Source organism: Megalops cyprinoides, chromosome 11 (assembly GCF_013368585.1).
Source record: "Megalops cyprinoides isolate fMegCyp1 chromosome 11, fMegCyp1.pri, whole genome shotgun sequence".
NCBI lineage: Eukaryota > Metazoa > Chordata > Actinopteri > Elopiformes > Megalopidae > Megalops > Megalops cyprinoides.
Window position 1 is genome coordinate 30,908,365 of NC_050593.1, and position 27,482 is coordinate 30,935,846.

General features: G+C 44.3%; 1 protein-coding gene across 3 annotated transcripts in view; it reads left to right on the plus strand.

Annotated features, from left to right (window-relative positions):
* Nucleotides 1–27,482, plus strand: part of kalrna (kalirin RhoGEF kinase a) — a 165,513-nt gene that overhangs the window by 36,922 nt on the left and 101,109 nt on the right. For 2 of the 3 annotated variants that reach the window (XM_036540637.1, XM_036540640.1), the window contains exons 2-5: nt 17,644–17,718; nt 19,840–19,954; nt 22,540–22,732; nt 23,666–24,178. In XM_036540637.1, coding sequence (XP_036396530.1) covers nt 17,644–17,718; nt 19,840–19,954; nt 22,540–22,732; nt 23,666–24,178 — 896 coding nt within the window. Of the gene's footprint in view, nt 1–7,997; nt 8,061–17,643; nt 17,719–19,839; nt 19,955–22,539; nt 22,733–23,665; nt 24,179–27,482 lie in introns of those variants that run through there. The other variant, XM_036540639.1, reaches the window with a different exon arrangement.

Genomic DNA, 27,482 nt, shown 5'->3' on the forward strand with positions numbered 1-27,482 from the left:
GGAAAGATATTTTTTGTTGAAAAACTACCAAAATGAAATTGTGCATTTGAGAGCCCGCAATCAACGTTTTTTTTTTTTTTTTGTAGAGATAGCTGCATTAATTTGAAGCCTCCCCGGCAATTTGGACTGAGGTGGGGAAGGTGGAGAGGCTGTCAAATTGCACTGACAAGTTTGCGTGCTTTAATCACACCATTTGACCGTGGAGAGAAGGGTGAATAATTGCCTCCTCTCTCATATTCATCCACCTAACTCCTGAAGGATCCTGTTTTCCAGCAGGGAGAGGCTCCTTACAACTGGCAAGTGGTGGGAATCTGCCAGCAGTTTCATTAGCAACACATTGTTTAGGATTTATTTATTTATTAATATTCTTCTCTTTTTTTGTTTGAGGGGGTCAGAGACTGAGGATTTGGGGGTTTAAGTAGTTTGTGTAAAAGATTGAAAAATGCACCAAAGGCGTGTCTGTTGTGGGTTTGAAACTGCAAGTGTGGTTGGGCCTGGGTCACAGAAACTCTTTCATACTGCGCATGAGAATCTTTTCAACTTGGCCTCCGCTCTTTGGGATCAGATCATCTGAGCTGTGCCTTTTTTACGAAACCCCCCCACCCCCGCTCCCACCACGTTATGGATTAACGTTGCCTTTGAAGTCGTAATCGTTCTAAAATTGACAGGAGGGTAATGCACTTTTCAGCCTCACAAACATCTGATAGTGATTGCTGTCGATATGAGTTTGGAGACTGGCTGCTGAAAGGGGCTCTCAGCCTGCCCGGTCCTGAGAGATGAGCACGTTCAGTACGACCCGGGAGGGGTGGGGGGGTATGGGGGGGCTAGCCACATCACATGCCTAATCTTTATTTCAACTGTGCTTAATGTCAGGGAAGAAATGTGCTTATTGCGTCCCGAACAGATGTTTTCCCTTTATCCTTTCATTTCTGCTGGTAAACAGCCTTGTTTGAGAAAGGGGCACTGATTAGATGTACCATACATCCAACTCCTGAGAGTTTTGTTGACATGACAAAAGAAATACATGAGAGAAATGTAATTAGATTGTTGCTTTTTTCCCTTGTAATTGGAACGTCCTGCTTAATGTTGCTGTGTATGGCATGCATATCCTATGAGGGTGTGCATTTTCCGATCCATACCAACTTGCGTATGCATTTGAATGGGTCTGTCACCACAGGGTTCCCAGCATGTTTGCCTAACCTACTCCACAGGGATAGTGCTTAGCGTGGCAGGGATGGCACTGACCACATGACTGCTGAAACTCTGTGATCCTCATTTACTGAATGAAAACAAGAAGTCTGATCCCTGATGAAGGAAAACATTTTCCCTTTCTGACTCCTATTCTCGCTACTCAGCCTCTCTCTCATCAGAAATCCCAATTCTTTTTTTATCATAAACCAGTTAATAGCAACATATATATGAATGTTTCAAATGTGTGTGTAAAGTGTACAGTTGTAAAGAAGGGACTGCTTGTATAGTTAAATGTACAGGTTAAATGTACAGGCAAGTTGTACATGCATGTACAACTTGCCCCCCCCACCTTTTTTTTCTAACTCTAAGCCTAGCCCTAACCCTGCCACTAACTTCTACTGGTCATAAAGTGTGGGCATGGTAGAAGTGACCCAGGTTGATGTGTTTTCATAATACATGCATACATGTGAAAAATACAATCTTGGTATAATGCAAGTTGGTTTTTCATGAGGTTCCTTGAGTTTGTATTTCATCATTATTGATTTGTAGGAATCTGAACCCCTATTTATATGAAGGCATGGCTATGTACTTTTTTCTAGAAAATGTGAATCATTTGGATCAACAATCTTAAAAGGAAAACAAAACATTATCTATACATGAACATTTTTTACATATTTGATATTACTAGTTAACAGGGTTATCTCACGTGCCTTCCCACTGAGAGCAGCCCTCAGAGGGTTAAATGATCATTTTTAATATCGTGACAATCACGGGGCAGAAGTAAAGGGTTTAGAAGCTTATCTGGTGCCATCATCATTAATTATGGAAACACATGCTTCACCTCAAAAGGGGGTCTGTGTGTTTGCCGGAGATAAGGCATGCTGCCACCGTCTCCATCTTCACATTAATGGCTTGCCTGTAACCCTCGATGTCATGCATACATGACTTCTGTTCTGCATCAGTACCCAGCACTGTAAGGTAATTTCCACAAAAGCATTTTAATGGGAAGTGTGCACAGAGCAACTCAGGCGGTGATTCAGTGTTAAATGCAAGCAAAATCCTCCAATGTACGTAATGGCATCATCTTCTTTTTCAAGAATTAAATAGGAGTGGTGACCTTTTGGTGACCACAGGCACCTCATCAATATTCATAGTGATTGTATAACAAACTAAAAAGTTCAATAAACTAAATAAAAGGCATACATATTTATATATTTTTACATATGTTTACATACTGTATATCCAGATAGACCTCCCCAAAATGTAACCAATATCATGTCCTCATAAAATACATGATTCATATTACAAAGCAAATTATTAGCGCAGTCATATTTTTGAATTTATACCTTACATTTGTGAAGAACACATTGCGTGATGGCATATATTTTATAATCTGCTCTTTAGAGAAAAAAAAAATTATTCATCTGGAAGTGCTCGTTATTTACTTTGAATTATTAATAACGGTAAATTAATTATGAATGGATTTTTAACGGGAATGTTCTGGATTGCAGGTATTTGCCCGTGTCTGCGTGCGGCGTGTTCGTTTTGACGCAGGGAGTGGCGGTGCGGCAGACAGCACGGAGACGCTGGCATGATGGTCCACTTCTCGGTGTTGTTTGTGTCGCACCCAGCAGAGCACCTCACAGGGCAGTGCTTTGGGTTGCTGCGCGGAGCCTCTACATCCTGGCACCGTCCCGCACCAGATGGTCCGCTGTTTTAACATTACATAAAAGCACCACCCACTTGCCAGGCCTTCTGACAGTAGAAGAGGAGGACGATTGTGCTGTGCAGTTTATTACGGTAATAGAGCTAAGTGATTGGATTCACTTTATACGGATCAAAACTGCTGACATGGGAGGGCATGGCGACATGCAGGGGTTCGGTCGCTAACCCGAGCTATAAATAACTCCCAGTGTAGGGAGTCTTGGATACCTGCCTTTTCTCATAGTGCATCAGAGGAAAACAATAAAAAAAGAAGATATCTGTCACCGTTTAGGGGTGGCCTACCTCTGGGAAAACAATTCTATTATGATAATGGCTGGCCTACAGTTTTAGAGGAGGCTGATTCTGTTGTCATGGAAATGTTTTTGGACGGAGGCGGCGGTGGGGGGGTGGGGGTGGGGGGGGCTGTTTGATTGGCGGGTCCGCCTGCCCTGACGTGTGGAAGTCGGGTTGATTGACAGGCTGAGTGATGCAGGGGAGGCGTGCGGGAGGAAAATTGATTTCAGAATTTCTCGGTCTGACGCGGGTTGCCAGGCCCGGCTCTCCTGCTGACTGGAGTGTGAAGCCGTTATGGAGGATGAGAAGCCGGCCCTGCGCCCTCCGCTGCCTCAGCGTCAGCGGCTCAGAAGTGCCTCTGTGTTTACAAGTCAAATCCATTATTCTTCTTCATAATGGCTGAAATGCATTCAGCCTCCCACTGGAAGCAGACTGCTGTCATACTGTCTCCATTATCAGCCTTTTTTTTTTGGTCACTTTACAGCCATTTTTTCACAATTTCTGTTTGCTCCTAAACAACAGAGAAAGCTTTGGCTGCAACATCGGCCTCAGCACAGCGATACAGCGGGGTTTACAGTCGGCAGTGCCCATGCATCGATGAGACAGAGAAAGAGAATAGAGGGGAGAGGCAGCTTTGTGGCGGTGAAGCCCACGCTTGCTCAGTGTGCGTAAGCCATCGACCAGTGTTGCCTGCAGATTTACGGAGATTGGGGGTCACATGGTTCCCATCAAACACCCGCTACGTGTTGTAACGTTTCACCCGCGGGCAAAAATTGATCCTTAGAGTCCAATGACTGCAACTCACATGTGGGGAAAGTGAATGATCGGAAATTATCAATGGCCGTGTGTTTGTGCGAGTGTGTGCGTGTGTGTGTATGTGTGCATGTGCACGTGCACGTGTGTGTGTTTGTGTGCATTTGTGTTTGTGTAAAATCTCTCTCAGGCCTTCACAAATCCAAGGCATCCATGGTGTGTTTGCTGCACAGCTGTTGCCGTGGTAACAGAACGTGCCACTGGGGTCCTGCCTCCACAGATGTTTTGCCTGTGGTCGCCTGAATGCCAGGTGTTCTCTCAGTCTCCCTCCTGCTCCTCGTGTTTTGATGGCCTGTAATTGCGATGATATTTTTTTTACATTAAGGAATTGCTGTTCAGATGTTGAGAGAGTAACAGTCATTGTACAGTTTGTACAGGTTGTCTTTTCCCCCGTAGCTACTGTGTCAGTGATTGCAGTAAAGTGTTGGTATGTGTGTGAGTGTTTTATGTGTGCATATCTGTTTGTGTGATTTATATGGCCGTGAGAGTGAAAGTATGGCTGTTCATGTGCAAGAGTGTGTGTATATCTGTTTGAATGCGGCCATTTGTATTTTTGTATGTGTGTGAGATGAGTGTGTATTCTTGAATTTGTGCATGCATGTGTGTGTCTACGAGTATGCACAACAATTTCTGTGTGTGTGTGTGTGTGTGAGTGCGTATGTGTGTGAGTTTGTGCGTGTGTGTGTGTGTGTGGATGCAGATGTGATATGGGAAGGTCTGACTCATCCTTACTATCCAGGATTTCCTGTCTGTGGAAGGTTTATGGACGGGAACAGGACAGTTGTGTCATCGTTAAAAACCAATTGACGGGTGCATGGTGGGCCCTCATTCCCAGTCTCTGCACTGCAGGATCCTCTGATGGGACATGACACAGGGGCAAGCCCAGGGGTGTCTATTCCCTGGACAGGCAGAAGTATCAGAAGTGTGAGCAGGTGACAGTGATTCACAGCTCGCGCGAATTCACCGAGGCTCGTCCGCCAATCACGTGACCATTCACCGCTGCCATCTCCGCTGGGACTCTTTAGCTCTCCACCATCAAATCAACTGCTCAGCATCTGCTTGGAAATCTCTGTCATTTATCAGTCAGGGCTCATCGCTCCGGAAAAAGCCCTGAAAAGGCGCCTGCCTTCCTCTCATTTCCATATTTTTAATTACGTGGCGCGCGACGCCGCACCTCGGAACAGCATCTCCTAATGAACACTGGAGGTCCAATTTCCTGTTTTGACAAAGCCCGGTCGTGTACCACAACGATGAGGAAGTCTCTGTCATTGCCTCATTACTGTGGAAAGACAGGAGCAGTTTGAGGAGTCTTTCCTCTCTGCCTCGGGGCTTTGGGCTGTGGTGGGGAACTTACCCACTCCTAGGGCTGTTATTCCTTTTTGAGAAACTCAGCAGACCTGACTGTGCTGCCTGTTTTTTTTTTTTTCAAATGGAGGAGGTGGAAGAGGGAGTAGTGTAATGAATGAAGACAGACTGGCGTGTTCTTGGCAGCATTTCCCCAGCCAACCTGAGTTCCCTGGATGTCCGATTCCCTTTGCGGGGCTCAGGTTCCAGTAGGTAGTCATGGCATCCATCTCCTTAACTCTCAGAAGCTAATTAGAAGCGAAAGAGATTAGCATTTCGGCTATTTCATCACTGGCACTGGGAGCATGTAGTTGGCCCATTGGGGATTCTTCTTTTTTTTCCTCCTCAGCAGCTCTGGCATGAATATTCAGACTACACGGAGCAGCACACTTGAAACTCTCAAACACTGAGTGGGGTTATTAATGGTAGTCAAACTGTGATGATGTTGGGACAAATTGGCCTCGGATGTTCGAGATTTCATCGTGAAACCAAAGACTGTGTAGATGATTACGAAATTCACAAGGGCCCTGCCGAATGTGCTTTTGTCTCTCTCAGTGTTGTCTTCGTCTCTAGTTTTCAGTTTGATGCATTAAGGTTGGAGACCCTATCTGTGATCATAGTCAGTACATTGACAGTGTGGGAATTTCCTTCCTCTTCCTTTTTCAGCAGCAGACAGAAGATACTGTGTTGTTGTAAATCAAGCTGTGTGAGCTGACCAGGAAGAGCTTTAAACCAGGCACAGATATCATGCTCTTAACACACTGAATAACTTGGGTGACAGATTTAATGCAAGATTGTGAAGGTTCCAAAGTTTTTAACCTGTCTGTAGCATGGTTACATTCAATTATTTAATTTTGTTTTAAAGATGCCATTCTATAGTGTGACATACATTTTAAATATAGTAAGTTACATATTATAGAAATGGGTATTTACTGAACCATCTCAGGACAACACCAGTACTCTACCTAGGACTCAAACTTGCAACCTCATGTAACAGGTGTAACATTCTGTCAGTATCTGGGAGTAAAAGGGAAAAAAAACAATTACTATAGGTTCAGCATCTGCTTTTCTTGTAAATTGTAACTATGAATTTTAATTCAGCCAATTAATTTCTCCATAACCTAATTTCCATATAAATTGAATTCACTTTTGCCAGTTGCCAGTGATATTACAACGGTTATTTTACAGGAAAGAAGTATTTGATCTGCATGATATTTCAAGTTTTGAGAGGCCTTCTTTTTAGGTATTATGTCAGCATTTTATGTTTGACAGATAAAACCGTGTGTGTTTATCTCACACGGAAACGATGGGTTTAAGAAGGGGAAGAGAGAGTGGAGCGATACAAGGGAGGTACATCTGGAAACGCCTAAAGATGCAGCGATGAAGACAGAGAGCGCTCTGTTTTTTGGAAACATGTGGTTTCCTCTTGCAAGTTCGACTCGAGAAACCAGAACTGTTTCACAAATGACTAACAGACACCGAAATCGCCTGCGGCTATTCCGCGCGGCTCTTTCAGGTTATTTCATTCAGGTCTCCGTCGTTTGTAATTTTGGATTACCGCTGCCTGTCTTTACTGCGATCCTGCAAAGAGCAATCTAAAACAAAAGTGCCAGTGAGAACACCTTTCACCTTTTGTTATTTCCAAGCCTTTCCTAATTAAATCGCAGTTACTCGCGGTTACCTCATCAGGAGAGCAGCGTGCCTTACATGTCGACGCGGCTGGCGATAGTTTCGCGTTTGCCGTCGAGGCGCGTGCCGTGCGGCCTCGCGTGCAGCAAATGGCACATGACTGCCCGCGCTGGTGGTGGAACGGCCTGGCCTGGCCTGGCCTGTCTGTGAGGAGTGAGGCATAGCTTTGAGGGCAGCAACAGAGCACAGCAAAGAGGGTAGCCATGCTTTCGTGCCTGGTAATGCAATCAGTTCGTATCCATTTACGGGGGGGGGGGCTCTCCCCTTGGTGCGCCGGGGCGGATTACTGTGTCCGGGCCTCCATCTGAGTCATTACAGCGTCCGCAACAGAGGTCATTAAGAAGCACCCCAAATGTAATGGGTCTGAGTGCAGCTCCGTTCTGATGCAGTGCCTTACAATGACCTCATTTTCCCATTAAAGGTTCCCACCGCTGGGTCCCAGCTGATCATTTCCCACTTCTGTGTCTCTGTGAAATTCCAATAGAAAGGGGAGCGGAGCAGAGCTGAATGCAGAGTTGTTTTTTTTTCCAGTGGGTGTCCTAAGCTGGCTCTCATTGATTTCCTTTCATTCTATCTCATACGGTATCTGATTTTGGCCTCCTGGGGAGCGCGAGGCCACAGCTTCTCTCCTACAACCATTGTAGTGAAATCCCCCAACTCCTGTTTAATTGGATCAGCTGAGGCCCCCTCACATGTGTATGTGCATGCGTGTGCGTGGGAGAGAGAGAGAGAGTTTATGTGTCTGTGTGAGAGAGAGAGAAAGAGGGAGAGAGATGGGGAGAGAGAGAGTGAGAAAGACAGAGAGAAAGCGACAGAAAGAGAGAGAGAGACTGATAGAGAGATACAGTGGGAGAGAGAGAGGTGGGAAGAGGGAGCCGCTGATTGGATGAGTGTAATTGCTCAACAGCGTGCTTCGCGGTGGTGCGGCGCTGAATTGTGAAGTGGCGACCCACTACTGAACATCTGTTTATGGAGACATCAAAGTGGAATGCTGGCCAGCCTTTTCAGCACTGAGGGAAAGACAGGTATGCATTGCGCTGAATTCAACAGATGCTACAGTAGTCTTTTCTTTTCTCTCTGAGCTGCAGTGTGATGTGTGTGTGTTCCTGTGCGTACTCGTTCTGAGCGTGGAATTACTGTGACCTCTGTCAGAATCCATGGATGGACGCAATCTCACTCTTATTTCTGCCATGTTGACATGACATTAGGCATGCAGTTCTTTAGGGAGATGGTATTTTGGTCTTGTCACTCTTGTTATGTTATTAAGAGCAACTTCTGTTTCAATTGACAAAATATTACAGACTTTCTGTGAGCTCCGGGCTGCACGATCTGTGCGGCGTTCCTCATTTCCGCCTTCATGGATTTTAAATAGTGTTCCTCTGAAAGTGAGGTCTGGAAACTACCCTGATTAACTGGCAAGTCCACACAGAAGCCATGTTCACTCGTATAGCTTTTATTGTGGTGGATTTAAGGTTTAGTGGGTTGTTAATTAAGAGGAAATAAAGCATTTATTCAAGTATTACAAGCATGAGTGACTATTAAAAAGAAGCATGAATCAAAGAACAAAGCTTGTTGATTCTGGATTTCAAACGGTATTTGTCTTGGTTTCTGTGTTTAAAGTCTCGGATAGCACTTTTATTCAGTATTTTACAGTCTTATGTGAATGTTTCAAGGACAATTTTTTGCAAAAGATGCAGGCTTTTTAACGCACAGCATGGATTAAAAAAATCATATTATCTATGAATATTAAAATGTATGTATGTATATATAACCAATTACCATATGAAACATTTTGAAACCATATGAAACATTTCATCCAAGGTGGATTACAATTGTACGACACGTTAACTGTTGGCGTCCAAACTAAAGCTGAAAGAGTGGGGAAAACATGTTCATGATTTATATTATGACCACCAGCTGGCAGTTATTCGTGGTCTTGGCTCAAATTAGACTTGTCATCGTAAGGTTTTGGTTTCAAAACCCAGGACACTGCTGCCATGTGGCGTAACAGGGGACTGGAAGGGATGTACGCTAAGCAAAGTAACGTTTGAGTCGTTTAAGCAGAGAGGTGAGAGGAGAATTAGGCAGTGGTGTCAGAACACGTTCTGAAACCTCACACTTTGGAGCGTGTTCTAATGAGTGCTAAGCGTAGTTGCCAAAGCGGTGGATCCTAATTGCTCTCTGCAGATCTGTAACAATGATCAAACACTTATTTCAGATCTCATTAAAGGCAAGGATGTCTGTGGTGGACAGATTAATTTCTGGCTCTTATCTTGATCCTTTATTTCTTTTTTGTAACCTTGAAAAAAAAACAATCAGCTATTCAGATTTCACTAAAGAGCAGGTTTTATTTCCCTCTGTCATTATTTTATAATCTACCATAAATAATCATAAGCTCTGAAATACTCTTTTTTGCAGGGAAAACCAATACATGAATCTTGAATCATATTCTGTTCTTTTTCTCTGCCATTGGAGTGAGTCTGCCAACTCTTCATGCTCTAAGTAACAATCCATACTGAAAGCTTATTCCAAACCCTACCGTCTCACAATTAGCCAGTCAAATGCAAATGAAGCTTGGTCAAGTAAACACAGAGGTACCTCAGGTATTTCGCTTTCCAGGAACCACAGAAAGTCAGTGTGTGGTGGTGCTGAACTCCACTACAGTGCTGTAATTCCTGAAAATCAGCATGCTTAGTTTTTTTCTTTCGATAGAAATCTTACTATTTGGATACTCAGCAATTAGGGGACAGAGCAAGTTGTGTCTTTGTGCATAAAGTGGGTTGAGCCCACTGGGTGCCACATCATTAGTGTGAGGCATTGTACAAAGGCCTCAGGGTGGAATTGACTTTCCTGGTGGTACATTGATCATTAATTCCCACCCCACCACACCCCCTCCCCCCTCTCTCTCTCTCTCTCTCTCTCTCGCTCCCCTCTGCCTCTCCTCCTCTCTCTCTCACCCTCTCCCCTTCTTCTTCTCTCTCTCTCTCTCTCATTCCTCCTCTCCCTCTCCTTCTTGCTTCCTCTCTCTCCTTCTTTCTTTCCCTCTCTCTCTCTCCTCCTCCTCTCTCTCTAACCCCCTTTCCCCCTCCCTCCTTGTCACTCTCTCCTTCTCTCTCTCTCTCTCTCTCGCTCTCTGTCCCCCCATCACTCCTTCTCTCTTTCTCTCTGACCACCCCCCCCCCCCCCCCCCATAACCCCCTCCTCTCTCCTTTCACCCCCAGTATTTTTTGCCTTTGTTTCACATGAAAGGATTCTAGTCACTGGTAATTGATCATCTCAGATGTGAGTGTCAGGCTCTCTTGGGTGGCAGAGCGGGCAGCAGTGCAGTGTTGCGGGTGGATTTTAGGGGGCTAAGGGTGAGAGGAAAGGAGAGAGGAGAGGGGAGAGGGGAGAGAGGCGGCCTTAGCCCTATGCCTGGAGGGAATCTGTAATGGCATGATTTCTGTGGGATCTCGCGAAGCCACTCATTTGTAATGACCTTTCATTTGCCTAGATTTTCCTTTGAAGCAGAGTCTCTGTGACTTTAGCAGATGCTTTCCCCAATTGCACTGCCTGTGCCAGGAAGCTTGGTCTCTCCATCTGTCTTTTCCCCCTCTTTTGCCTCTCTCCCCCCCTCCCTCCCTTGTTCACTATGTCTTTCACCCTGTCTTTCAAGTTCTTGCTCTCTCCAGGAACCAAAAAAAATATTGTGCAGTGTACGGTCTTTGTGATTCGAATGACATGGGTTTCCTGAGCACCATCAGGTCTGAAATTCGAAAGTGATAGTTTTTACAAAGATAACAAGCAGACTCATACAGTCAGCACACCACAGCACAAGGAATGATCCTTAAAGCTAACAGCCCATTGCTATGCATTTTATATGTTGACATGAGGCTAAAGAACTAGATGTACTAGATTGGGTTGTTTTTTTTGTCAGATCCTGGATCAGGGCGCTGCTGTTGCGCGTTTGAGCAAACTACTCAAATTCGGATAAACCGTTCAGTAAATATCCTGCTGTATAAATGCATACTGCATGTAAATGGTAGGCTGAGTAAGTTGCTCTGGGTAATGACCACGTGCTCAGCAGATAAATAATATCAAATAAACAAAGACAGCCTTAAACACTGTTTGATGCAGCCACGTTGCTGTCCCTTGCATTTGCTCGCTGTAGGAAACCGGCTCTGTAGACCCTGCGTGCAGTGAGCGGTGACCGGAGGCATTGATTTTCCGCAGGCCTTCCTTCCGTGTGGCTTGGCAGCGCTTTCGGGTTTCGCACCTCTCTGCCCCCTGGGCGTGGCCCTGGGGGGTGCGTGGTGGCCTGGCTCAGCCGCTGTTCTGGTTTGAGCGGCGGCTGGTTTGGGGGTACTGGCAGCGGACGAGGTGCAGAAACACACAGAACAGGGCCCCGTCTCCCGCAGCAACAGCAGGATCGATGAGGTCCCTGGCACGTCCGCCGTGTGAAAACTGGCTGCTTTTTTACGAGCTCGAGGGCTCTAACCACGGCTATGCAGTGGTCTGTGGGTCTGCAGATAAGTACCAGTCGGGTGCCTGGAAAACACGCTTTCAGTCCATGCTCCTTTTGTGTCTCCTTTTTCTGCACCGCAGCGTACAGCGTGGAATGTCTGTTTTAATTACATCGTCCTGCCCTCTAAATTGTTCAGTATCTTATTTGAGTAACGTTGTTTTTAATGCTGCTCATGCACTGGTAGCTTCTATCAGTGGAGCAAAGTCTTTGATTAATTGGTAATAGTATTGATCGGTTCTGCTTGAAATATCGGCCCATGTGACAATTTGAAAAGGCTTCAGCTGCATTGAACGGGTCACTAATAATGCCTGTTAGTTTAAGAGCTGTCAGTTTACCCTGAGCAACTGTGCATGCTCCTGTCCCTGCGATTCAAAATAATGATGATTTAGTGCTTCGACCGAAGGCCTCTCTCCTACTCTCAACATCTGTTATGTACAAAAGTCACCCTGGGGACATGGGAATATGTAATTCAGCTTTTATTAAATATTCTCTTGAATGGATCTAAGAGACTGGCCTCCTGAGTCTTACAGGGGGGGAGTAAGATGTGCATGAGGGAAAAAAGAAGAGGTGAAGACTTACCCCTCTTTGGAGTCCTGTAGACGAGAAGATTAGGGGACATACTCTGCCATTGACCCAGGGAAAAGGGCTTGTTCGAGGAGTTGGATGTCCACTGTCTCTTGGTTCAATGTAAGAAGTCAGTGCAGTTTCAAGTCTTGATTTAGTGGGGATAGTGGAGGGTGGGGTAAGCACACAGGAACTGTCCTGTCTGGAACAGAGGTCTCTGGGCATCAGATAACACAGACTCTTCTTTGTCCCATGCCGGTGAAATGGGAGGTGAGCCAGTCTGGTCTAATGATTTCCCGCGTATCAGAGTTTGAGCTGTAGAGACTGTGTTATTTTATTATTATTTTTTTTTATCCTGGCCCTTGCTCACGCTGAAAACGGCTGTTTTCCTGTCTGTGGAGACAATAAAAAATTAATCAGCAATTTAAAAATCCGCACCCTATGATAAAGAGGCTGCTTCTCTGACAGGCTTGGGGTGTTACAGAGGGGAGGGGCCTGACCTAGTTTCACGCGTGCATGCGTTGCTATGGGATACCCTCCCACAGTGCTGAAGCTAGAGCAACTCTTCCGAGAAAGAGACAGAGGGAGGAATCAGAGCAGATCATGGCGTTACTGTAATAGGAGGAAGGCTTTGCCTGGTTCACAACGCAGCTTTGTCTCCATGGAAGCTTTGATACCATACTTCAGAGTAGTTTCGTTGCGCTTTTAATTGAGCTGACATCATGTTGATCCTGTTTCACTTCTGTCTTTGTGGACATGATAGAGGCTTCCCTCATTAGTGTGCTCAATGGGAGCTGGGGTAGACCATAAGGAACTAATGGAGAAAACATCAGACTGGTGATTAATATGTCAGTAATATAAGGAACAGATGAATAGTACAACATGTTGAATGGTCTGGAATAAGCTCACTGAAACTCCCGCGCCTGCCCTTCTGCTAGGCTGTGATAACATTTAACATGCGAACACTTAATTGCTTTCACAACTCGTAACTTTGTTTTCCGTAGGCTCCCCTTGACACACATGAAATGCCTAATTTCTCGAACACGGGGTTAACCGACTCATTAAAGTAATGCTCCAGTCCAAGAGGGGATTAATTCCCAACGTTTGCGGTGTCTTCTGGGTAATTAATGCCTCTCTGCTTTTGTTAAGGGTAGGAATAGCTTCGCCAGAGGTGCAGCACACAGACGTAAGAAAAGAACACTTGTTACAGCTGACATTTGTTTCAGTTGTAAGAGGGTCACCTGACCAAAGGTCCCGTAGCGCACGAAACAAGCTTCTGTCTTTGTGGATTGATACAGCTTGATATGGTAACAGTGTAGCATAGTGCTAAGGAGCAGGGCTTATGTCATTAATTCCCACCCCACCTGGTGGTTCGATTCCCCGCTGGGGCACTGCTGCTATATGCCAAAAGTTGCCTCAGTTGGTATCTACCTGTCTAAATTGGTAACATATAAAATTGTAACCTGTGTAAACCGTTCTGGCTGAGAATGCCTACTGAATGACAATAATATAGCAATCATATGATACCACTGGTGTCCTTTATTTTAGGCCTTTCATTATTTTCAGTAATTATGATTCATTGAGTCCTTTATGTAATGTATCTATCTGTTGTTTCAAGACTAAACATGAGCTTGTTGGGATTGCAGTATCTGTGTATCTCAGAGATACACCAATAACCTGTTATTGTTGTTGTGTCACAAAAAGATCTGTAGTTGGGATGCCTGACACCTGACCACCGCTCAGTAAGACAAAAATGTCAAAATGTCTTGAACGTCCATTTTTAAGTTGTAATAATGGTGCAACCAATAGTCATGAAATGAGGGAGAATTCATGAGCTCTCAGCAGAGCCTAGCAACAGGAGTCTGTCCAAGACCATATGCATCATTCACACTGAGTTACCAGGAGAACATGGGAACATTGAAGTCAGTTTTAAATTGATTTAAAAGGAACTGTTTAAGCAGAGACAATTAATGAGGAGTGATTAATGGGGAGGGATTACTATAAGTGAACTTGTCAGAAATGTTTTACATGTGACCTTGGAGGGATTTTTAGTTAAAGTCAGAAATAAAATCAAGATAAATCTGTTGTGGCTTTTTTCCTTTCTTCTTTTCCAAAATAAGCAACAACCAGTATTGTATGTGTATGAGTACTGTATATATTACTCTCACTGTACAAGCGAGTGTATAAGTATATACTCCCTCATTCTCCTGCCAGTAGTCGTGTGTCGCCCCCAAAATGTTGCTCGATCTTTGGGCAGCACCTCCTGCACCAATTAAACGCTCAGTGCGCTCAGTGTTTTGCAAGGGGCATTGTCAGTGAGCAAACAGGAGTGCTATAAACACAGTTCACAGAATCACAGACTTTATTTATGCAAGAACCAGACTGAGAGCAGCATGCAACCTAAACATTAATTAAGCACTGTTTTTGTTGCAGTTTTTTTGAGAAGCTGCTCAGGTCATTTTTTCCTCTGTGCAGACTGTACAAGACAGCTTTTTTGTTATCGCAAACTGATCACAATTCTTTCAGTCTGGTATGTTAGCATGACATGAGCTTTTGTCTAGGGAGTAGAAAATGCTCTTCTAAGGAGCTCATTCTTCTTGTATCGTAATTTGTGTGTGTGTGTTTGTGTGTGTGTGTGTGTGTAGTCTTTATGGATCATTTAAGATTATTTGTGAATTTAACAGAATTGGAAACGTTGTGTAAAATGCAGAAGCCCTGTAAATGTGGATTAAAAGGAATACTTTTGCAGCTGAGTCATCAGCCCTTAACAGGTCTGAAGGCCGGCAGTGAATTTAACGCAGAGTTATGGGGGAGCAGTCTTGGGGTTTAAGCAATCGTTTGTGCGCAAGGCCAGAGGAGCGAGGAATGCCTTTAAGATGTATCAGAAACAGATCTGAGCGATTAGGGCCCTGGGATGGAGGAGTTTTGGATAAACACATAGATGATGTGTGGGATAGACCTTGTGGCTGAAGCATGGTGTGGGAGGGGAAGAGACTGTGTGTGTGTGTGTGTGTGTGTGTGTGCGTGTGAATGTGTATGTGTGTGTATGTGTGTGTGTCTGTGTGCGTGTGTGTGTGTGTCTGTGTCTGTGTGTATATGTGTGTCTGTGTCTGTGTGTATGTGTGTCTGTATGTATGTGTGTGTTTGTGGGTGTGTGTGTGTCTGTGTTTGTGGGTGTGTGTGTGTGGCAGGGGGAGTGAGTACTGGCCACTCAGTTTCACTCTGTCCAGTGTGAACTTTTGAAGACTTGCTCTTGGTCTCAGTGCCCCAGCTGTCAACCCAGGGATTAACAAAACAGCAGATTGCTCCTCTAATGAATTACTCCCAAGTTCACAAACAGGCCGACATCTGTGAGACTCTGGTGGTCTTGGATCGCTTGCTAATGTTGAGATTTATCTGAGTGTGCAGTATCTGTGGCATGCAGTGTTTTCAGTGAGCAAAAACAGATTTAACCTTTACGTATAAGCCCCGCTACACAGGTGCTACAAAATCCATAACTTGTTCATTCATCATGGTTATTTTTTCATATTTTCATTCTTTCTCTTCTTTTTTGAATATTTCTGTTCTGCCATATTGGGCTGAAATGGAAATTCCAGTCATCATAGCTGGAAATCAGTGCTTACATTATACATTTTATACAACAAATGACATAGAGTTGGTAGGCAGGAGAGAACCAGTGCGCGTATGCAGGAACCAGTGTCGAATTCATCGATTTTCTTCTCGTGGTCTAGTTCAGCGTTGAATGAGGAGTGCTTTGGAGGTTTCAGTTTTTTTATCATGACATTCAGAGGACAGCGGGAAAGAGAGAATTTGATATCTCTGTGCCATCCTTCTTGGTAAGTGAGATGTTTGCAGAGCTTTATTGCACAGTGGGGCCTGAGTGACCTCTCCGCCTTGTGTGAACAGCAAACTGCAGACAGCAGGAGAGCGTCCACCTGACCGGCAGGATGCAGACCTGTTGAGTTTCAGCACAGGAAAACGGGCTGCGGTCCCCTTTTAGCTTCTGCCCTCCATTCCCAGCGAGAGCCTTGATTCGCCATGGAAACTCTGCAGCAGCTCCGGGCTGAAATTTGCGGCCCCACTCCGCGCTGAGCTCTCGCTAGGCGTGGCACTTCCCTCGGCATTCTCGTCTGTTCCGCCATACAGCCGAAGAACGCAGAGTCCCCGACTGACAGCGGGCGAAGGCACGTGCGTGTTTGCGATTCTGAAATCTGAAATTCTGAGGGCGTTTCGGAACAGAACGGAACAGGCAGACTTACGGCCGATCCTCAGAAAGCAGAGGGTTTGATTGCGTGGTTTGGGCTGTCCGTCAGCACATGTTGAACAGTGCTATCCCTGACGGAATAAGCCTGTGCTGCGAACCACTGAAAGGGGAAATCAGAATCTCACACATTGTCAAAAGATTAATTTCATTTCATTTCTTTCTGTCAACAGATCTTGTACGATGTATTACTTTTAATCAGGAGCAGACAGTGTAATAAGGTTGTCGTCAGGCCAATTTTGTTGATACATTTTTGTGAGTCCAAGTCCCAAAAATGCAGCTTGTGAGCAAACTCTCAGAACAATATTACTGCCTCACATAATACACTAGTGTGACAGAGTTAACGATACTAAAGTCTGAGAGTTAAGAAAATTAATTTCCTCACTCAGAATCCACATGAGAACACCTGTACCACAAACACAGCAACATTTCAAAGAGATTTTCGGGATTAGATGTTCTTCAGCCGCGGCACAACATCAGTATGAGGAAATCAGCTTTTATGAAACCACGGCAACAACACTGCCGGGTGATGAAGAGCATTTTGTCGCCGGCTGTGTGCACCATCCCCGTGCACTATTTGTTCCTGTGCCTAAACGGGATAAATGTCCTAGTGTTCGGTGCTCCATGTTTTTATACCACGGCACTGATCAGAGATACGGACATGGAAATGGCCGGGCATGTGGATGTGAATACAGAGCAGTCTACAGTGCGCAGGCCCAAAGCGCTCTGCTGATTTCAGCACGCTGTGCCGTCTTCGACTGCCTTCGAAACACTGCCCCAGGAAATGGAGTGCTCCTCTTGAAGTGGAGATCCTCATCCTGAGACATAACGGCTATACTCCTTTCCCTATTCACTCATACCCCACATTAAATAGGGAAAAACTGTGATGTAACAGAAAAAAACATATGTTTTGGATATTTATTTCATCTTAAAAATGTTTAAAAATGTTATACTTAAATGTTAATAGCACTGCACGGGGCCAAGTTGCATTGTTCACAAATAATGAATTTTATTCACAAAGGGCATGAATAAATATGGTGGGCACTGTATGTTGATGAGATTATGCGAACGATATGACCGATGTGTTAGTTGTATGGAACTCTTTTTAGAACCATTTTCAGATATTGTTTTGAACTCCACAAACTTTCCGAAGATAAGATACACCCTTGTTATCGCCGGAGTGCATGTGTGTGTGTTGCGTCCAGGAATGTGAAATCTGCTAATGCGATTAGCGATGAAAAGCTGATTAGTGAATCTTTGTCCCGTTTCTCTTCTCCAGGGTCTTTCAGGAACGATGGGATCAAAGCGGCTGATGTTTTGCCTGTGCTGAAAGAGAAAGTGGCCTTCGTGTCAGGTGAGTAGAGGCCAGTGTGGGAAAAGAAGAGGTATTAGCAAAGCCACTGGCACACAGGGGCACTGTGGAATAGGGGCGGCAGGTCAATCCTTCAGAGCGAAAGAAGAACAACTTTATGAGATACTGCCATTACAATCCTGGTAGGGTGAGCAGGAGGATCTTGACAGTTTGTTGTCCATGAGACAGACAAACGTGATAAGAATAAAGCTGGAATGAAGACTTGAAACAAACAAGTCCTGCTTTTTATTATTATTACTGTTTCCATTTAACAGACACTCTTACATAGAGCATCCAGAGCAACTTACATAGCTAAGATGTTGCAACCGATATGTAGACCCAACAGTTCCCCAGTAGGGAATTGAACCAGCAACCTTTTGGTTACGAGTCCTGCTCCTTACCGCTATGCTACACTGCTTTCAAAAAGTGCCTTGCACCAAATGTATCTTGCATTAGCCCCACTGGACTGTCTGAATGGACACATCGCACATATCACAGCCATCACACCTCCGCACGGACTTTGCCCCAGCAGTCATTCTCCCCGAGTGTGAGGTGGTACTGCCCGAAGAGGGAGCCTGCATTGTGTCAGTGAGGTCAACGACCTCGTGTTTACGTAATGCAGGACAGGCAGAGGGTGATAGGGTGATGTCAGTGTGAGTGAGTCACGTTGTGAGTCTGCATGGGTGGCTCATTGTCCCCCTCCTCTGCCTTTTTTAGTGACAAGTGCTAATTAGTGGTATTTGCATTGCAGTTGCAGCTTTCCAGCATGACTCTGATAGTCCAGCATGTATATATTATCTATGTTTTTTAAATGTAAAATGTAATCTATTAATGTTGCTCTGTTCTTATAACTGTATGTTGACCTGAAATAATGTCCTTGCAAATAGACAATTAATGTGTTCCTCTTCTTCATCTTCTTGTTATTCTTCTTCTTACTATTATTATTTATTATTATTATTTATTAATTTTTGCTGTTATTAGACAGCTGGAGATTTTACAGAGGAAGTTCACGTTATGTGTGTTGTACATGAATGCGGCAGCAGTGCTACTTGAACAAGAGGCATTCTGTATGCAAGCCCAGCTCCTCAGTCACAAGTAAACAGCCAGGACCTCTGAGTCTGTGCGTGCATGCAGACGCCCTAATCGTGCCCTGTTGAGTGCCTGAAAGAGCCAGAGCTGAAGTGCACTTTATAATCCCTTTATACTTTATATATTCACTTTATACTCCTTCCTTCACCCATCGCACAGCTGAAATTTGAAGTTACACAGGGGCGCTGACCATAGTTGCGCTCCCAGTAAGTGTCATCGAGAACCTGTCACCACGATCCCCTCCCAAAGATTAGATTAAATTCCTGCCCTTGATGAATTTCTGATTTTCCCTCTATCTGAACGAGCACCACTGCCACAGAGGTAAACAAACATGCACTGTACTTCCCTCCAATCAGATAAGTCTATCTTCACATAGGGAATAATGGATATGATGAGTGAGCCTTCCTTAGAAGAGAAAGCAGTTCTCTCAGAAGGGCTCTGGAGTGATTGTCTGTGTTTTTATTAAATTACGGGGCACGCTGAAAACCTTGACATTTCATCCGTTCCTCAAGTCAACAAGCGGTGACTCTTGATACCAGGACGTTGCTGTACAGAGTCCTGAAACAGTTAAAATTCCTCTCCCAGCCCTTTTCTACTTGCCAACATTTTAGCTTTACTGGCATTCTGCTGCTTGACATTTATTTATTTTTTCTTTGTCAACAAGCAGCTTAGCAGTCTCATGAAAACAGAGAGAAAAAAAGAGAGAGAGAAAAGATAGAAAGCTTTTTTTTTTTTTCTTGTGTGGTATTTAGCAGAATTAGGCTGCAGTGCAGCAGCGTGTGTTTAAGGAGCTGGAACTGTAACCAGAAGGTTATAGACTCATGTCTCTGATGCTGTACTGCGAGAAACAAAGCAATGACATTTATGCAAATTTCCCTGGACAAGGGTGTCTACTAAAAATTGAGTAATAAAAGTATTCTTTTTTTATTTATCATATTAAGACTCAGGTGGCAACAGAAGGCACCTGCAGTATCTGTGTCCCCGTTAGTGTAGGAAGTAGACGGGTACTATAATAATAACATGCCCTCGTTGCAGGAGGCCGTGATAAAAGGGGCGGACCGATCTTGACCTTCCCTGCCAGAAGTAACCACGACAGAATAAAACAGGAGGACCTGAGAAAACTGGTGACCTATCTGTCTACTGTGCCCAGGTAAAAGAAGGGGGGGAAGCAGGGCTCCTGGGTTCTGTGTTCCTCCTCACCAAGGCAACTGTGTTTATTGGCCAGCAAGAGGAGAATGCCTGTTGTCGTTTATTAATATCAGCACGCATGAATCAGAACTGAGATGCAGGAAGATATATCGGAGATTGAATATGCTTACAGCGCAAGACCGATTCTACATTATGCACCAGAGAAGGAAATCAGCAGGAACATCAGCTTTGAAGCATATGGCATGAGTTTTCTTTATTCCGTTTTAACTTTCATATGTAGGAAGAATCAAACGTAACAGCATGCAGACAGAGGATCTTTTCTTTGGTCCCTGTGTTGGATTCATATTTGACAGCGGAAAGAAAGGCTCCAGCTCATTAAGTAGAACACCTTTATGCTACATTACTGTCATTTAGCAGGCGCTCTGATCCAGAGAGACTTACACAGGTTACAATTTTTACATGTTATCCATTTATACACCTTGTTTTGAAGGGGGTGAAGAATCTACAGGATTCTCGGACCAAACTCATCATATACATGTGCTCATTTAATGTATGTGGAGGCTGCTTTGCTCTTAAGTCTCCGTCAAGCCGCGGTTTCCGTGGTGACCCCTGTTGCTGCTCGGTAAACGGTAGCTCATGTGATGGGGGCGCTGCAGTTAATGTAGGTGCGTAACTGCAGCGCCCTCTCTAAGCAGCAGGGCTGCGCAGGGCCCACTCACGCATTGATCAGCGCCTGGCGCGCAGCCTGCGAAGACCGCTTCAAAGCCTCCCCTCTGCAACGGCGAACAAAGGGAGCTCAAGGAGCAGCCGCGCCATGAAAACCAGGCGCCGGGGCCGTCCCTCAGACACGATCTTCCCCCTCTCCGGTGCGTGTTGAGCACGGAAAACAAGAGGGTTATTAGCGAGCGGGCACCGCCAGGGGGGTTATGCGCCTCTATCAGAGGCCGTCTGTCAGCCCCTCAACAAATGAAAGAGGGCCTAACTGTCAGGGTTCGTCTTCTTTCGTGCTTTCGAGAGAGAACCGGACTATCAGTTATTCTCCGCTAAGCTGTTGGATTTGCAGCATGTTCCCTGTCACAGGGTCTGCTTTTCAGACAGTCAACAAAAGGCAAACATGCTTTTCTCTGTGTCAATCCGAAATAAGGTTTTGCTTTTGCACCCCTAATGAGCACAGGGATAAACTACCTGGAGGAGACTACCTTGAAGATCCTGCATGGTTTGATGCTTCAAAGCCTGCAAGACTTTGAAAGAAAAAAAAATTGAATGTTGTATAGGGGAGGTAGGGAGTTTGAGGCGGGTTATTTGCATTTTTCTCTCTGCCTCATTTACATGGAAAGAACATGCGCCACGGTGTCATATGACATCTGAAAAGTAAATTCAGTTCATTGTATTCTGAAGGCTGCTGTTCTGTTTAAGCAAATCAATACAATTGAGCCACTGCCTCAATCTCTCCAAAGGCTCACATACAATGGTACTGTGGCTAGCAGAGACGTCTAATACATTTCAGTGCAAATGCAGTTATGTTAATGCAATAACTGATAATCCATTTCAGGGTTTTGCTGCGAACAGAGCATTTATATCTGCATTGTTTGGAGATATTTCTCACAGAGAAAGTGATATCATCCGATCTAATGGCTAACCACTTCTACATATTCCCTTCTGTAGTGAAAGGATTTTGCCACGTAATTTGACAAAGGAGGTCATTTTAACAGTGTTAGGGAATACCTTATGCAGCATATCCTCTCTTGTAAAACCAGCCTTTATTATAATCTCAGTAAAAAAGGAGAAAGTTAGCCATGTGCAAATTCTCCCTTATCCACCACTGTAATTGCCATGTGCTCCTCTATTATGGTTTTGCAAGTGACCCATTTGTAATGGAAAATATAGTGGAATTTTTTTTTTTTTTTTTGTAGACATTACACGCTTGTGTAGATTTAACGGTCTTTGTCCCCCGTATTCTGTGGTTCTGTCGCCTGGCAGCAGAAAGGAGATCAGGGCCGGCGTTAATTGCTGGAATATTGCAGGGAGGCATCGTGAGGGCAAAGAGAGGAGCAAAGCAATTAGTGCTTATTTTAATCTCCCAATCACCAAAGTGCCTTCGGAGTAAAGGGCTAAGAATAGAAGATTCATATTATTGCAGCCTCATAACCTGTGAGAAAATGGGACCTCAGTTTTGGGAATTGGAGGTGGGGGGATCTTGACAAACATCCATTATATTGCAGAGGCCGACTTAGATAAGTTGCATATGTATGGGAATCTGTGACTCGCTTCAGATGAGTTATGTTGGAGGTGGACTAAATTGCAGGTGTTGTTTCATGACTGAGACCGGCGAAATAAAAACCTTACCAAGCACATTCCCATTTCGTTTAGTCATGCCAGTTAAACAGCTACAGCGCGCGGTAGCTTTAACACTGTTTCTTTCATGAGGTAAGGGACCGAGTCCATCTAAATTGGCCAAGGGACGTTAAGTTCTGAATCATCCATGAAGCCTTTCTCCTCCCCCGAGCGCTGTGTGTGTGGGTGAGTGTTGCGTTTGATGTGTGGGAGTGTGTTACAGCGCTGTTTTTTTTCCTCTCCCCCTCACAGCGAAGATGTTTGCAAGCGAGGCTTCACTGTGATCATTGATATGCGCGGGTCCAAGTGGGACCTGATCAAGCCCCTACTGAAGACGCTGCAGGAGGCGTTCCCCGCTGAGATCTGCGTTGCCCTCATCATTAAACCCGACACCTTCTGGCAGAAGCAGAAGACCAACTTTGGCAGTGCCAAGTTCACTTTTGAGGTGAGCTTCAGATGCACACATCCAGTGTTGGCTTGGGCATTTAGAACATGGACAACAGTACATGTAACTCAGCCCTGGTGAATATACTGGAGCTGCAATACATCACTGCAAATGATGAGTTAAGATTTATAAATGGGATTTTAATAGCGCACTTGATGCTTAATACCTGATAGCTAATAGCATATCCATAGATTGCCTTCACCAAAGTTGAACAGGGCACTAGTGATTAAACATTAACTCCTATGTCAAACCCAAAGTCTTTAATACAGTGTGAAGATTACTCTTTTTGAGCGATGGTCTCTAAAGATGAGTGGTTGAGTGGTTGTGTTGTGTTGGTTTTGTGATTCATAATATTTCATGTTGGGAAACTAGGAGAAAAGCTGTTAAAGGTGAATGAGTGAAGCGACACATTTTGAACGTACACGTAAATGATTTTCTTTTTTCAATATTCAAATGAAACACAAACGTTTCCAGGATCCATCAGGTACAGTAAGTCACAGAGGCCCACCAGTCTGTAAGCAGCAGCAGAGTGGTGATGTGGGAAGGATGCTACATTGCTGACCAGTCATCCAATCCTACATACTTCAAGTAATATGGATCACAGGGTCACCATGAGTAAGACCATCTCAGAGGTCAATGTAGAATGTAATATACATTTTTTATAGTGATTATAGTGATTATAGTATGATAGCATACTTGGCTTTCCTTGTCTAGTCAGGTTGTGCAAGTTTACTTGTGGTAGGGCTTGAATAGTGTAATGTAACACTGGTCCCCAACACCGGTCTGGGAGTGTTGTTATCCTGGTCTGACACTGTTGCTCATTCAACTTGAATGGATACACTTATGTTCTTGTGCTGTAAGTCACCCTAGATAAGAGTGTCTGCTAAATGAATGTAATGTAATGTTGTGATCCTTTTCTCCTCATATTAACAGACTAGTATGGTGTCAGTGGAGGGTCTGACAAAACTGGTGGACCCATCCCAGCTCACGGACGATTTTGAAGGATCTCTGGAGTACAACCACGAGGAGTGGATGGAGCTACGCGTCTCCCTGGAGGAGTTCATCGGCAGCGCGGCGCACCTCCTCTCCCGCCTGGAGGACCTGCAAGAGATGCTGGCCAAGAAGGAGTTCCCGGCGGACGTGGAGGGCTCGCGGCGGCTCATTGACGAGCACACGCAGCTGAAGAAGAAGGTGATGAAGGCGCCGGTGGACGAGCTGGACCGCGAGGGCCAGCGGCTGTTGCAGTGCATCCGGAGCAGCGACGGCTTCTCCGGCCGCAACTGCATCTCGGGCAGCGCTGACTTCCAGAGCGTCGTGCCCAAGATCGCCAGCCTGCTGGACAAGCTGCACTCCACCCGCCAGCACCTGCACCAGATGTGGCACGTCCGCAAGCTCAAGCTGGACCAGTGCTTCCAGCTGCGGCTCTACGAGCAGGACGCTGAGAAGGTGAGGCGGCCGGGCCGCGGCCTGGGGTGGGAATGAAAGCAGCAGTGTGGAGCAGTGGTCAGAATAGCAGTGTGGAGCAGTGATCAGAGCAGCGGTGTGGAGCAATGTTCAGGGCAGCAGTGTTAATCAGTGTTCAGAGCAGTAGTGTGGAGTAATGGTTAGTAATGGTTCAGGTTAGGGTTAGGATTAGGGTTATACCATCAGTGTTAGTCACTGTTCAGACCAGCGTTTAACAGTGTTCAGAGCAGCAATGTGGAATAGTGATTAGGGCAGCATTGTGACTGGCTCATAGCAGATGTTTGATGACAAGAAACCCAGGTTAGATGTGACTCTTTGAAAAGCAGATTCAAACTTGAATGAGCATATCTTTATAACAAAAGAATAATAGAAGCTAATGTTAGTAGTAAAAGTCTAGTAATGGTGCATTTCTGGCATATGGTGTAGGCCAGTAGCAACACTAGTAAAATTGTAGTTCGTTAAAATATTCAGTTTTGTCTGAATTACTCTAGTCTAAGGACTAGAGTGTGTGACATCAATTAGGTAGAATTGAATAATAATCAAATTAGGATCCACTGTGGATCTTAATTAGGTTTTAATTAAGAACTGTCACTCATGTGCTAATGTTTATCCAACATGTATTAGTTTGTTTGTATTAAATACAACCACAAATACATTTCGGAATCATTTCAGTCTTACAAGTATATTTCCAACGCATAAAGGAATTCAGGCAAATATAATGCAGCTCCAAAAGGAAATGTTTGAATAGTATGGCTGTGTAATATGAAACATTGGAGCACACATGGAAGAATTTAGCACATGTGTTTGTGGGAGGAGAGGAATAGTCCTTCTTTATGCTTTTACTCCCCGTAAGGAAAGTGGTATTTGTATATAGGCTGTCTAAATAGTTAAATAATTGTCTTTCATCAACATGCATGATTTTAATTAGTCCTGGCAGTATTGGTATGATGTCCCAGATGTACAAACAGATATACATCATTGTAGAGATAAAGGCAATTCGCTCTTTCATTTCACAGTCAGAAAAGTATCCAACCAACATGAAAGTGGTAGAGGAATTAGTGAAACCACATACTCCCAGCCCTAATGGAAATACCACTGTTACTGCTCGACTACTGCTGTGCGATTGCTTCTTTATGGTGAGGTTACTCATCCTAAACCACTCCCTTACTTTTAAGTTGCTGATCTACTACTGCTCCAATACTGCTCTCCAATACTCCAATACTCCAATACTTTCTGCTGGGTGACTACTCCATTACTGGTCTACCACTGCTCTGTTATTGATGTTCCATGTACTTACATTAGAACCCACAGTGCATCAGGAAATAATCTGTCTTTATGTGTGTGAGGACTGAGAGTTCTCAAGAAGACCCCCCTTTGCACCCAATTCTGTGAGGAACATTTGCTCTCATACACAGCATTTTAAGGATGTGCATCATTTTTGATGCAATAATCCATAATTACGAGATGATTTTGGAATATGGAGAGGTTCACACCAGCTATCCAAAAAGGGCAAAGCAGGGGGGAACAGTCCCCCCAGTGGATAAGGGCTGGTAGTGACAGGAGTCAACGGCAGGGGAAAATAACAGTGTGTAACTGTGAGTGCATGTCTACTGTAAGATGATTGAAGGCCTGTTACTCAATACTCCCCCTGCTCTCGAAAACCCTCCTTTCGTCTCTGAATATATCCCATAATGAGGAGCTGCCGTAATAGGACAATGGCTCCCTGGATTACCCAGTGCGTAGAGGACCTCTTTGAGAAAAACTCTTTCCTAATTTTCCACTTTCCTAATTACAGCCGCCGCCCTGCGATAACTTTGATTGGGATAGGCCCGAACAGACTGTTGTTGACTGTTGATCATGGCCGGATGGGCATTTGTGTCCGCTCCAACGGGACTCTGATACAAAATATCAATAATTCTGGTATTTTTCAGTGTGTTATGCAACATGCAGTGTAATGTGGGAGTTAGAAGGAGTTAAGATTTCCCACAGTGACTGTTTAGATATAGTTGTCCTAAAATGTTGTGCACCTCGTCTTCAACTTGAAACAAGTATACTGTGAAAGACCACATCGCAGCATTGCATCTTTGGGGTTTTGAATGTAACAAGGGGTCCCCACCTTGAACACTGTCATACTAAATAACAGTAATGAACACAATATGTTTTCAGTAGAGACAATATATGTATTCTCAAATCAGATTGAAGGCACAATGAAATGGCAGGCCTGTGTGTTTATATGTGAACAGCTCTTTATGTTTCTTCCAGGGTGGAGTTGTGTCTGCCTATTGTTCGTTTTCACAGAATGCAACGCAGTAGTGCTGTGTTTACCCCCATACATAGATCTGTTCAGAGGTGTACACAAAAGAGCAAACTAACTGCTTTGTTCAGATAATCACATTGATTTTCAGTGTCGAAAGGACATCGTGGACGAGTGCTTCATTGAGACGTGTGAAAAGATTTCTCCAGGAAATAGATCTGCCTCAAAGCAATCTTTTCACACAAACCATCTCTTGAAAAGCCTGTTTTTGTGGACTGACCAGAAAATAACACGTATAGTATATACTCCACGGCATCACATATCACACTCTTGCCGAGGCAATTTTGCTTGTCATTTCAAAGCCAAGGCATTATTTGATTTGTTGATATTTGAAACAGAAACACTTGCATCACATTACATTTTCTATAATTATAAAACTTGTAGCTTCTAAAAATTATAGCGTGAACAAGAACTAGTTGACATTTTTTCTGCAATTTCCAGCAGGATTCAGTCCGCTACTTTAGCGTCTGCCAGTCATCACTGACTGTTTCGCTGAATTCCTTGATGATATAGAGAAAAGTGAAGATATGCTCCGTTCTCCACTGTATTTAGAATAATTTCAGCTTTCTTTCTTTCAATCAATGTGAATGTATGAAGTCATTTGTCTAGAATTGATTTGAGCTTGACTTCTTTTCTAGAGGGCTGAAAATACACGGTAGAGTGACTAATTATTGTTTCAGAGGAACTTTGGTAAGCTTTTAGAGTACTTTAATTAGACTGTCAGTTGATAAATGCAATAGACTATTTTACTTGCTTATAACTGATCAGATTGCTTTAACTGCGCATTGTACAGTTGAAATGATACAGGTTTATCAAATGTGAACAAATGTGCATGTTGATTATCCAGGTAAGGTTCAGGTGCCACAACCATATCAACCAATTGGATTTTCCCGAAGCACAGCAGTTATGTAGATATATCAGTCTTAGCATTGGTGATAGATTAAAATAAATACACTGCATACAGACAGGAAG